This window comes from Mya arenaria, chromosome 8 (assembly GCF_026914265.1).
Source record: "Mya arenaria isolate MELC-2E11 chromosome 8, ASM2691426v1".
In the NCBI taxonomy this organism is placed as follows: domain Eukaryota; kingdom Metazoa; phylum Mollusca; class Bivalvia; order Myida; family Myidae; genus Mya; species Mya arenaria.
Genome location: NC_069129.1, coordinates 57718696 through 57731953, shown reverse-complemented (window position 1 = coordinate 57731953; position 13258 = coordinate 57718696). Strand labels below are relative to the sequence as shown.

Sequence of the window (13258 nt, the reverse complement as noted above, 5' to 3'; positions counted from 1 at the left end):
AGTTTGAGCCAAAAGGGTTTGACTGTATCTTTGACTGTATCTTATGTTTTCCCACTGTAAGAATTTCATACCTTGGCATTTCCTCCTTTTATTCCTGTACAATAATTTTCAATATCTTTCTCACAAGATTTTTTTAGCTTGGGGTCCAAGTTGATATCTTCACTCTGTAAATAGCAAAGTAGAAAATTAATGTCATGGGATAAAATGTCAAAAACAGTTTTACACATTTATTCTGATTAAGTGTCATACGGAATGTTGAGTATTTAACCTCTTAAATTTATATTAAAGAAGAAATAATAAACGTGAACCATGACGAAATACACCAAGCCAATCAAGCGAGTTGGCTTTACGGTTCTTTGTCTTTTTTTCACATTTTCTTCCAACGCACATATAAAACGCCACACTCAGATTATACCAACAAGCTTAGTCAACAAGTCCACAAAGTTGTATTAAACTTATTTCAGAATCAGTGTCATTAGTGGATATAAGGGGGTGGTGCACCCAGAGCGCCCGACCCTTAAATCATTCAAAATTTACTTTTTATTTCAATATAAGGGAAAAAATGAACCGTTTCAGAAAATAAATAAATGTTAAAAGGTTACGGCCCAAAGTTACACCCCCCTCTAACATCGAATCCTGGATCCACCCCTGATTGTACAATTGAAGCTTTTATACTATACGGCAGATTTCACAAAAAAGGCAATTATTTGGCCCATTTGCTTTCATTTATTGTTATTGCATGTCAACGTCATATATACAGCAATTGCCTTTCCCAACCCAAAAAGAACACCTAATAGAAGTGATTTGTATTAAAATAATGAAAATATTGTGTTAAATAAGGTAAAAAAATGTAAAAATATGCCGATATTTAGGACAAAAAAGACAGAAAATCTTCCCGGTACCAATATACCACTTTTTTGAGGATGCTTTTCAGTAACATCTGGTAAGTATTTTATTCTTGTCTGTTGAATAATGTTTGCAAGAAATGTTAATTAAAACAATAATATATCTAAAATGATTGCATTTCGTTCGTAATATACTTAAATTTTCGGTAATTGCGCATGGTGATAACGTTACGGTAATCTGTCCTCGAATTGTTGTGTAACATTAGCAGACATGATCCACTGCTAACTGTTTTAGGCCTAAACACACCTTTAGTAAATCACTGAAAACAAAGACTACGTGTCGGATAAAAACAGTATTGCATGTAACAAGAAATTGGTCATTCCCGATCATAAAGTTTTTTAGGTCTAAAAATGTGTTAATGTTACGCAAAATCGATTCTGTCCCATTTTAGCATGACGATAGCACCTTTTCTATTCGTGAATAATTTACACCGACTGAAGGTTAACATCTGGGTAGCGATTACTTTTATATTGGACTGGTTCACAGTTGACATTGAAATGATAAAAATAGTGGTGAATACCGTTGATAAAAACTTAATCCAAGTTTGGCTCATTCTGTCCTTCGATGTAACGTTAACATTATGTCACGCTAGCATTAAGACAAGCGCTTAATAAAGCAAGAAAATCGTTGAAATTTGATGACTTTCCCAGAGTCAATTATTCGAACATAACAATGTCGTCTGTAAACTATCGTTTGTAAGTATTTATTCATTAGGTACGTAGTTTATATTGAATTCATACCGCTTTTGTGTTTGATATCGTTATTTATTGGACAGAATTAAGAATGCAAACGTTATAAAATGGACAGAAATATAGATGATAATGTGACAAATGGACATAACTGCAAATGTTACATTGGACAGAAACCTTCTTTTTTTTATAAAACACATATTTATGTTTTGTTTTTTTGTGATCCATTGTATGCTTTTGAAACAAGCTTAACTGTTTAATACTTAATTTGAATTTGATTAAGTAAACTGAATGCTTATGTTATAATTGGGACAGAAATATGTTTGCTAATGTGACAAAAGGACTTTTCCCCTAATGTTACATAGGACAGAAGCAGAGTTTGACATCACCAAGAGAGAATGCTTGAGATGAAAGTCAATATTTGTATGCTCATTTTGTGATTCATTGTGTTTCTTATTTGACAAATCTTATTTTTGACACAAACTTGTGTCTTTACCTTATTTTAGTCACCTGAATGCTAGTGTTACATTTTGGACAGAACAATGTGTGCTATTGGACAATAGGACATCTCCCCTGGTGTTACTTTTGGATTCCTGTTTGAACCCCCCCCCCCCCCCCCCCCCCAGAGTATATAAAAGTTTAAGAACATTGTTTCTGTGCTTCTAAAACTGTTCAATCTAGTGACTGTTTTTATTCAATTTCAAACTGTCCCAGATTAAATTAACTGAATGCCAGTGATAACGATAAATTAGTTAAAGGCCTGGTTTAGGTCCATTTTCATAATAAAACATTGAAAACTGCACAGCAGGTCTTATCAGATTGGAGATATGATAAGACTTTTTCTATTTTCCCTGAACCCCACCCCTGGACCTAGGGTGTCTGGTTACAATTGACTGGTGCATTATGACCAGTGGTATTGTGGCGCAAGTTGACGAACTAAATGTTGTTCCATGTGGAAGGAGTCTGATGAATAGATTTACAGATAATAAATTGACGTTGTATTCTTGTAGTATTTCAAACAAAACTGTTTTTTGAATGTAGCAAAACAATAAGAAGTGTTAGTAAAAGTAGTAACAAAAAGGATCTGTTGCTAAAAATTTAAAATGTTTGAATTTATGGCATTTACGTTCGAGTGTTTTGTTTTAGTTTGTAAGATTGTGAGGACAGCTCTGTGAATTTAATCTCTCAAATCTGCTCCCTTGGTAGAAAACATTTCGTATTGTGTTATTGTGAGGCAATGAGAAAGTACCCCTGGTGGGGATCAAACCAAACACACGACTTCTTGTGTTAGAGGCAGACATATATAACTTAGAACACTCTCATATCTCAACAGAAAGTATGTAATAATTTTATTATCTCTTTCTGAACCATACCCTTGAAGACAAGAAGATGATGTGTAAATCGTCTGAATTGTTTGACTTTTGCAATTTACTTACATTAAACATTATTTTATAAGAATTGTCCTTTGCTGTGTCGGGTTGGATTATATGCAAGGTTACTGCACGTGGGGTGGTTCTTGTTACAGGTTTTAAAGTTCTGGATGTTTGTTTGCCTTTTTTATGATAAGATCTTTTGATCAGTGTTCATGTCACTCTGTAGGCATTTACAGTTCGGGGTAAAGATTTCTGATCAATCTCTTATGACACTGTGTATATGTACACAACCTCTGTAAATGGATCTTAATCTAATGCACCAGTCAATTGTAACCACGCCCCCCCCCCCCCAGGTCCGGGGAATAGCAGGGACTTTGACTTTCGGTCCAGCAAACCCCGGGTAAAATCCCCGCCCTGCGGGGACGAACTGATGGTAAAACCCCGGCCAAATGTCCCCCGCACCCCAGAGACTCTATATAAGTCAATATCTCCGCTATCTTGGCACTAAGACAAAACCACCGCACTCACACGGCCATGCGGGGCCACCTGGAAAGTAAAAACACGGCCCTTTTCCCCGGCTATCCCCAGTATACCCCCGGACCTGGGGCATAATTGCCTAATTGTCTTATCAGATCTCCAATCTGAGTATCCTGCTGCGCAGTATGGGATATTTTAAGATAGAAATGGACCCTTAATGGCCCTGAGCCGATAAACCTACCGGTAAACACAGGAAATTGGCCCCTACTGTCAAACCAGTGTGATTAGAAGGAGATGCACAGCGGGGGATTATCATGCCAAATATTCCTTAAATTAGGCCTTAAAAGGGGGAGGGTCACTTTTAAAAGGCTTAAACTAGGCCTTTAAGACACACAACAGTCTGATCTTTAGTTCTATTGTTGGTTTTTCGTATTGGAAGTTATTCTATCCAGATTGGTATATTTTTTTACGAGATTGTTTAATCAAACTGCTGCGGGAACAGTGTTTCCAGGATTCGTCATTCAGTCTGACACCATATAAACTTAGGTCAGCAGTGTATTTATAAATCAGCATGAACAAAACTAGTAGGAACTATATGAGAAGCAATAGAATTATATTGTAACAACAGGTTATTAAAATCTCAAATGAGTAAAACATTATAACAACATTTAAACAAAATGAAGAGTCAAAGAAACTATTTTCAACTGTAGAAGCTCATAAAATGTGTACGTCTGTCAGACTGCAACTTCGTCAAATCTTGTATGATTATTATGATTTTTTTGTGATTATCAATTGACCGTGTTAATCAATCATTTATATAGTTTGTTTTATACTGTATCAAGCTCAAACAGTCTGTGGTAGGTCTGTATTTTATTTTGTTGTGAAACATTCTGTCCAACTGCTAATGTGACATACTGCTGATGTTACTCATTCTGTCTTGTGGTAACACTAGCACATACTCGCAATTAGCAATTTATAATATATATGTTTAATATCAAAGGTAATGATAATTGCACCATACTAGAGACATTTATATTACCACAACAAAACATTTATGTTTATAGCTTATCTGATCTGATATAAAAAGAAAACCTATGTTTGCAGAAAACATTTTCTGTCTTGTTGTCCAATTAGGGTTTGTTTCAATAAATTTATTTGAGAAAAACGAAACAATCTTTATTTTTTGTCTGTACAATCTGTTTTATAGATAAATGAACCATTTAGTGCAAGACTAAATACTTCTTTGGATCGAAATATTAAAAAAAAAAACGTTTTTACCGGCAATATTGTAACACTAGCACAAATGGTATGGTGATACAAAATTCTTTTTTTTATAAAAATGCATGAATAAATCATTGCAAATGTTCTAAAATATGATAGATAAGAAATTGCTGTAAAAGATTATGTTGAAATCACAAATCTGCAATAAATTTTAAAAATCAATATTCGCCGGGAACTTTTTGGTCACCAAAACGTGAAATCTGGTTAAAATGAGAAACAGCACATCTGCCTGAACAGGATTTAAACAATCCACAAACCATTTCTAGGAGGTCTGCCCTGACTTCCTGTCTACACTTTTGGCTGATACGGGCCGCACTTTCTTGGAGAATATCGTTCCTCACTAGCTCACTCAAGCACACGACCACATCTGCCCTACAAAACAAGCATCATCAATAAGAAGGTTCGTTTTCAAGTGAAATAATTACATAAAATGAAAATCAATCTTTTTTGTATAACATAAAATTAAAATCATGTTTGTATAACTATCCAATTAGTTTGAAGTAATGAGTAAATAGAAGTTTTTTAATTTTATTAATAGTCCAGCAGAATCTGTACTGGACCATGCATCGGTGCCTATACAAAAGGTTGTTACATTTCCTTATTGGCACGACTGTTCTTCAGAAGAACCTAAATGACGACACCCTGTTATCAGTTGGAAATTCATGGAAGTCAAAATGGTGTCCAAGATGGCCAGTGAACAGTTGGTTCAATGTAAGGTAAAGACATGATCATAAATTATGCTTTGAAAGGCTAGTGCATATACTTACATGCTGATTAGAAGTAGACATTAAGATAATGTATTACATACATCACATGTTTATCTACTTAAACTCGTAAAATTATAATGATTATAAGGCCTTTTTTTTAATAAATTGGTTAACGGATCCGCCGCCCAATTATTTCGAAATCTCAAAAAAAAAAAAAAAAAAAAATGAAAAAAATGCAATGTTTTTTTTTTTAATTTTTTAAATATTAAAAACAGAAAGTCAGGTTGTTTTTTTTCTACGCACATGAAATGATGTAAAACCTGTTGCCTGTTCCTTTGCAACATAAGGATGCAGTTTTAAAAATTGTTTTCAAAATGCTGGCCTCAATTGAGCTGAGATCATACAAAAACTTTTTTTTCTCATTTTCAACATACCATCTGCATTTAAACAATTTTTTTTTGGTAATAAATGTAAACTCAACTTAAGTGATGTAATTGCTGCTATTAATTCATGATATTTTGATCTTTTTGTTTTGGGTTTTCCCACAAACGCTATGAAAAATACATGCATTGTAAAAAATTTAGAAATTTACAAGTCTGAATTCCTTTTTTTTTTTTCTTTCTTTGGCGTTTGAACTGTTTTTGTATGCCAATCACATCACTATTACATCACATGTAATAATACATTTGTATTGGTCAATTAAAGTAAGTTTGTCATTTTTGTTACATATGGTGACATTAATTTCCATTTACAAATACAGTCTTAAACCATTACACATACACAATTCAGTGTTCATTGAAATGATCTCAACACGGCGAACATTCTGATTAATTTTGATGAAGATAGGACAATCAATATTCAAAACATATAACCTTTACAGTGTTAAGATTTTTGTAAGATTTGACCTAGTGACCTAGTTTTGGACCCCATGTGACCCACTTCTAAAAGAATTCGAGATTTGATTAAGGGGAACAATTTGAACATTATCTGACCAGTCCCCATCGAAGATTAGGACATAAGAAAATATGTGACAGAAGAACTTGGGATGTTATGACAAAGCCAACACAAAATCCCACTCATGAAACCTTCCATTCGGCCAAGGATAATAAGGTTTTTCAGCAACAATTTAAAAGTGATTACAAAAATTCTTCATTTGTCTTAGAAAATAGACAAGCTAGATAGCAATGTCTGACAGCAAAACATCATAAATCCAGTGTAAACAGGCAAGGATTTATGATAGCTTTACTTACTTTGTTTTTGACTCTTTGCAGTGACTTAAGACATCCTTCTTGCAGGCATCTCTGAACTTGTGTGAGAAGTTGTAGTCTTTCATCTGGACCTGAGGTAAACATGTCCACTTTTTCATGTGAAGTCTCCATTAAACATATCATGTAATGAACAAACAAGATTCAGCTCACTCAAAAGTAATACAAAAGTAAGCTTATAAAGATCAAATGCTCAATAACACATCGAAAGACAAAGTAAGTTCATACAAACATTCATTGTACAAATTTTATTCCGTGTCTTTGAAAAATGCAGTAACACATTTCCTGATAAGGTTAGACATTAATTTAGGAGAATTGTTTTGTGAACCTTTTGCATATTAAAATGAATTTGATTGCGTATTGGCAATTGACTGAATTTGAAAGAGTGCAGCTTAAAGCAGACTGATGCCTCCTATCATTATTGTGTTTTTTTTGTCATAAAGGGGAGATCTTTGCAAAGGAGAATGATATATTTTCAGCAACAGAATTCAGGCCTTTATTGGATATCCGTTGAAATGATTCTAACTATAAATACTTGTTGTATTTTGAATAAATCAGATCACATATTCGAAAATTTGTTATTTGAGGCACTTCTTGAGATATCCAATATCATCTTCAATTATAATAAACGAAGCACTCATATGTGTAAAACTTCACATACTATTTGATGGTGTTCGATTCCAATACGGCATTTTTCATTCATGTCAGCATTATTCTTGCTCTTTATCAGGCAGTCCATAATCTCTGATGCTTCAGCGTTTTTATCCAGGCCTTCCTGTAATGGATAATACAACATCACTGACAACCATTTATACAAAAGTGTGAGGTTAAACTGTAGTTATATACCGAAACTGAAGTCAATAAAAATGCAAAATTTTCAATTTGGAACATGGGAATGAACTTATACAACATTTCGACGTATATTCTGAAACTGCTGAAACCATTATAGATATTTCCTGATTATGTTTTTCAAGTGCAGTCTGTGGAAAAGGGTTTTATATCGTATCACTGAATGCCCCACCCACCCTACAGAGCTTATCAATAATGGGAGAACAGGCCCTCATTCTCCTGGATTCCCCATTCATCTAACAGATCTGCTTGATAATGGGCGTACAGGTCCTTATGTACCAACTACATTCCCCTCTCACCCCGCAGAACTGCTGGATAATGGATGTATGGGCCCTAATGTTCCCGCTATATTCCTCACTCTACATACAGAACTGCTTAATATGGGCGTACAAGCCCTAATACAACCCCTAAATTCCCCACTCACCACACAGAACTGTTTGATCATGGTCGTATACAGGCCTTCAAGTACCCCCATAGATTCCAAACTCACCCCACAGAACTGCTTGATCATGGGCAAACAGGCCTTCAAGCACCTCCATAGATTCTAAACTCACCCCACAGAACTGCTTGATCATGGGTATACAGGCCTTCAAGTACCTTCATGGATTCTAAACTCACCCCACAGATTTGCTTGGTCATGGGTCAACAGGCCTTCAAGTACCTCCATAGATTCTAAACTCTCCCCACAGAACTGCTTGATCATGGGCATACAGGCCTTCAAGAACCTTCATAGATTCTAAACTCACCCCACAGAACTGCTTGGTCATGGGTAAACAGGCCTTCAAGTACCTCCCTATATTCTAAACTCACCCACAGAACTGCTTATCATGGGTGTACAGGCCTTCAAGCACCATCCTAAATTCTAAACTCACCCCACAGAACTGCTTGCTCATGGCCATACAGGCCTTCAAGTACCTCCCTATATTCTAAACTCACCCACAGAACTGCTTGATCATGGGCAAACAGGCCTTCAAGCACCTTCATAGATTCTAAACTCACCCCACAGAACTGCTTGATCATGGGCATACAGGCCTTCAAGTACCTCCATAGATTCTAAACTCACCCCACAGAACTGCTTGATCATGGGCATACAGGCCTTCAAGTACCTTCATAGATTCTAAACTCACCCCACAAAACTGCTTGATCATGGGCATACAGGCCTTCAAGAACCTCCCTAGATTCTAAACTCACCCCACAGAACTGCTTGATCATGGGTGTACAGGCCTTCATCAGGATGGTGTCCAGGTCCAGGTCCTCATCTTCGTCCTGATCAGCTTTCCAACCTCCTCTTTACACTCACCCTCCAGCTCATCATAGTTGTCTTGTAGACACTCTAACTCCTAAAATATACAATAATTTATTTATAAGAGAAATTAAGACAGCCAACAAGGTCCTCTCATTTATTTATTACCAGTTCAAATATATCTTTCGGCTCGAATTCTGTACTACAAGGCTTATGACTAACATAAACTTACACCATAGCATTTGCAAATACTATACTGTAGTAAATATACTATAATATACGCAAATTATGATATAAGATGTATCACCTGTTGGAAGCACCCATAATTATCTAGGCAGGGAAATCATGACTTTTGCCTTTCAAGTAATAACCCCTTCACCATGACCAATGCGCATACAAAGTTTAAATACACTACATCTACATCAAGTAGTTAAAGTCATTGATTGGCTAAAAAAGCACTAGTATTTTTTCAGTATGCCTTTAACCTTAAATGGGGTCATCTACTAATTTTGAGAAATGTGCATAACTAGACTCAACACAAAGTTATTCAAAACTCATTTACCGTATTATATCATGCATAGGACGCACTTTTTTACCCCCAATTCTCGTCTTAAAAAGTGCCTGCGTCCTTTCTATGCTATTAGAATTGCATCTGTTTTTTCCAAGTCCATTTCGGGTCGAAAATATTGGGTCGAAAATATTGGACCGGGGAAGAACGCGGTAATAGTAAGTATCTGTACTGCGTCACCGAAGAGAACAACTGACATAGGTAAAATCACGCAAGTTAACACACGCAGAAATATATTGAATGTTTACTTTAAAATGATTTATTGAGAAATAAATTGAAAAAAAAAATACGAGTGTTTACTTTTTTATAAAAGGGACGCTACTCACAAAAACTCGATGTGAGTCAGCATTTTAACTGGATTGAGTTATAACGGCAACGGAAAATCGGGAAAGGAGGTTAATATCAATTAATCGTTGTTCATGATTTTAATGTTTCGATATTATACAAAACATTTTGTTGCATGTTACTGTTTTAAAAAAATAATAAAGGAATGTGCATAACGCAAAGTAGCATAATTGTCAATATCAAATCTTTTCAAATGTGCGAAGGTGTGAAAAACACCCGCTGTCTGTCATTAGAAAAATGGTTGTTTGTTCGCACTTTACCTGACGTGCCTTCCGCTGGCAAGACTAATTACCGACACGCATTAATTATGCCTACATGCTTTAATCCGCGCAGCGACAAGCCTTATCAAAACAATCCTCAGTTCTGACAATACAGTTTTGTTGCGATTGCAACGGGTGCAACGGTTGACTGTCATTCAGAAGGCATGTCGGGACTATTGCAACGGTTGCAACGGTTGACTCTCAGTCGGGACTATTACGGCATTTGTATAAGTCTTATAATATGCGTGAATGTTCTCAAAATGTCAAGACATATATCTTTGTTATGTACGCTAAATTACCAAAATACGACGATAATTATCGAAATACACAAGACAGTTATCGAAATATGCCTAATATACAATTTTTTGTTTGTTTTTTACTTCAATATATGTTATAAATACTTTACCAACCTCAATTTTTCGGCTCCGATTTTAACATTTTTCCGCTGCGTCCTATCTTATATATTAAGGGGTTTTACCCGTTTTCTCAACTATTTTTTTGCCTGCGTCCTATCTATGCTAGCGTCCTATACATGATATAATACGGTATTGGAAGCAAAAGTGTGATACCTAAAACAACACAGACGACAATAATAAAATGTCAAACAAAGTCTTACTATGTGTTTGGTATAGACAACAAAACAAGGGTGTAATACCAACTGCAACACTCAGGAAATTACCCTTCAACATTTCCATTCATAACTTACCTCACCCTTGTCATATTTTTTCAGATCAGAGCACATTTCGCCCAATTCAATAAGACAGGCTGACTCCAGTTTCGGTTCCAGGTCAATACTCTTGGCCCTGCGTCGCATCGCTCGTCGAACTTCATGCTCACAGCCTCGGCTTAGAGGTTGTATGTCTAATGTCTCCTAAAGGAATAGAAATTTCACAGAACACATTGGATAGTCAGAACAGCATTTGAACCTGAACATCATTTCTATAGAAAGTCAAGATTACAACCTCACTTGCATAGTGTGTAAGCACATACAAAAATTCAAAAATGGCATGAACAATTTAATACTTACCATCTTCTTGCCATTCTCTACACCATTGTCCTTTTGGTCCTCATACTCATCTTCCATTTGGTCCTTCAGCTCCTTCAGCTTGTGGGGAAGATGACGATACAGACACGGCAGAACATTCGGGTCTGGGTCAGCAGAGGGGCCACGCTGATGGGCCCAGTCCTCTTCATAATGACAAAGCTGCACCGCGTCCTTGTGACACTGTCGGAACAGCTCAGGGTCCAGTCTAAATATACAATTATCACAATTACATTCATTGTGAAAAGCCACATGTTTAAGTCCTCAAAAGTTTCTCCTGGGCATTAACATAAAAGTAATATTGATAAAATTTAAATAATGCTGTTGTAATATTAAAACTTATTTCACTGAATGATCATAGAAAACAAAATATGATTTTCTATGATCAAATTGGTTCCAACACAGTGATTTTATGCTAAATTTTAAGAAAAAATATCAATTTTCACTTATTGGAAAGTTGTGTGAGCAACATAACATTGTGACATCATTTTGGAGTTGAAAAAACAACAAGAAACACCACAATGTGACAAAACCAGGTTTTCAATGATTGACTGAAGAACTTCAGCTTTCATTGTGAGATTCACTTCAGCTGTTTTTTTTTTATTTTAAGTTACAGTGACCTTGACCCTTGGGCCCTAAATCACATGAAAGTCTTCCATAAATCCATCCTACATACCACATTTGGTCGCAATATGTAAACCCTAATTTAAGTTATTCAGTATCAACTGTTTTTCTTATTTTAATTATAGTGACCTTGACTTTCACCCTAGGGGCCCTAAACACAATCCAACGATAGGTCTCACTAAAGTCTTCCTATATATATCAAGTTTGGTCACAATATGTCAACCATAACCAGACATGTGAACCTTTGACAATGAAAGAGAGGTAGATTTAGGTCTCCAAAGCAGTTATTTGGGTTCAAAAGCGGTGGAATTTCTAATTCCTTTAATTTTCAGTCAAAAACAATGATGGAAACAATGTAAACAAAAACATAATATTTGTTACTATTTTTAGATTTTCGGAAAATACGCATAAAAAACGTCATGGTTAAGAGACTTGTCAAATATCAGTGTTTAAAGATTGAGAAACAGAAGGAATATTATCTCTGACTTGTAAAAACAAGTTAATATTCAGAAGGGCTGCTAAAAATCAAATCAGGCAGCCAAATTAGGTCGGAGTTTAAGTGCAGACGACTGCAGAATTGTGTATGTTAATTTTCCCGCCAAAATGTCGTAAAATTTTATACACTGTAGATTATTAATAACACTTTGGAAATGTGTTTTCTTTTATGTTTTGACAGTTTTATAATGTCTTTGATATTTACAAAAATGCTGATTAGTATGATGTCAATTAACAAAGAATGCTGATTAGTGATCTTTTGTACCGTACTGGTAACTTAGCAACGATCATGGCTGAAGTGTGAAGTGTTTTGACAAGTTGTTTATTGCACCATGTTCTTTAAAGTGACATATTACTATGGTATTTTAGCATGGTTGATATAATTTTGAGGATTTTAAAAGAAAATTTAAGGCCAATTTGATATAATTTGGAGGTTTTTTAAGAGCTTTAAATATCAGTAGATTTCGACGAGAAAGCGGTATGGCCTTAAAAGGGTCTCAAAAGCACTACCATAAAAGGTCTCCATAAACTCTTCCTTGATCACTATATGATTAATATGTCAAACCTTAATAAATTTACTACAAAAGGTAAGTTTGACACCGCCTGACAAGGCTGTATTTGTATACTGGATACATGATGTCACACATAAATCGCCAGTACTCGGCTGTTGTATTTATTTTATCTAGTTGAAGTAGGGAATAACTCATTTATCATTTAAGTTATAGTTATGGGTCTTGCTCCCCATGTAAGCATTGTCTTAGTTGCAAAATATCCTCACAGATGGTTGAAATAGCAGAGTCAATTACCATATCAAGTTGCTATTAAATGACATAAATATATAAATTGGAAACAACAACAGTCCTTGTCTAAAGTTGTACAAAATTTACATGGATTTTGTACCTGAGTTGAATGTATTATACTGGTTTATGCATATTAACATGCATGTTTACATAACAAACGCTATTTACATAACAAACATTGTTAAAAAATCTACTTTACATCCTATTTAACAAGGATGTGGCAATAACAATCCTCATTAACATACCACAATTACATCATGCCCTCATTGGCTTACAAAAGATCAACACAAACATATGCAATACATGATTGTTTTCTCATCACTGGTAACCATAC

General features: G+C 35.2%; 1 protein-coding gene across 1 annotated transcript in view; it reads right to left on the bottom strand.

Moving 5' to 3' along the window:
* LOC128242880 (Golgi apparatus protein 1-like) overlaps window positions 1-13258 on the bottom strand; it is a 41230-nt gene that overhangs the window by 14959 nt on the left and 13013 nt on the right. The window contains 8 exon segments of the mRNA XM_052960274.1: window positions 72-164; window positions 4984-5098; window positions 6684-6772; window positions 7360-7473; window positions 8739-8815; window positions 8818-8887; window positions 10670-10834; window positions 10991-11213. Coding sequence (XP_052816234.1) covers window positions 72-164; window positions 4984-5098; window positions 6684-6772; window positions 7360-7473; window positions 8739-8815; window positions 8818-8887; window positions 10670-10834; window positions 10991-11213 — 946 coding nt within the window.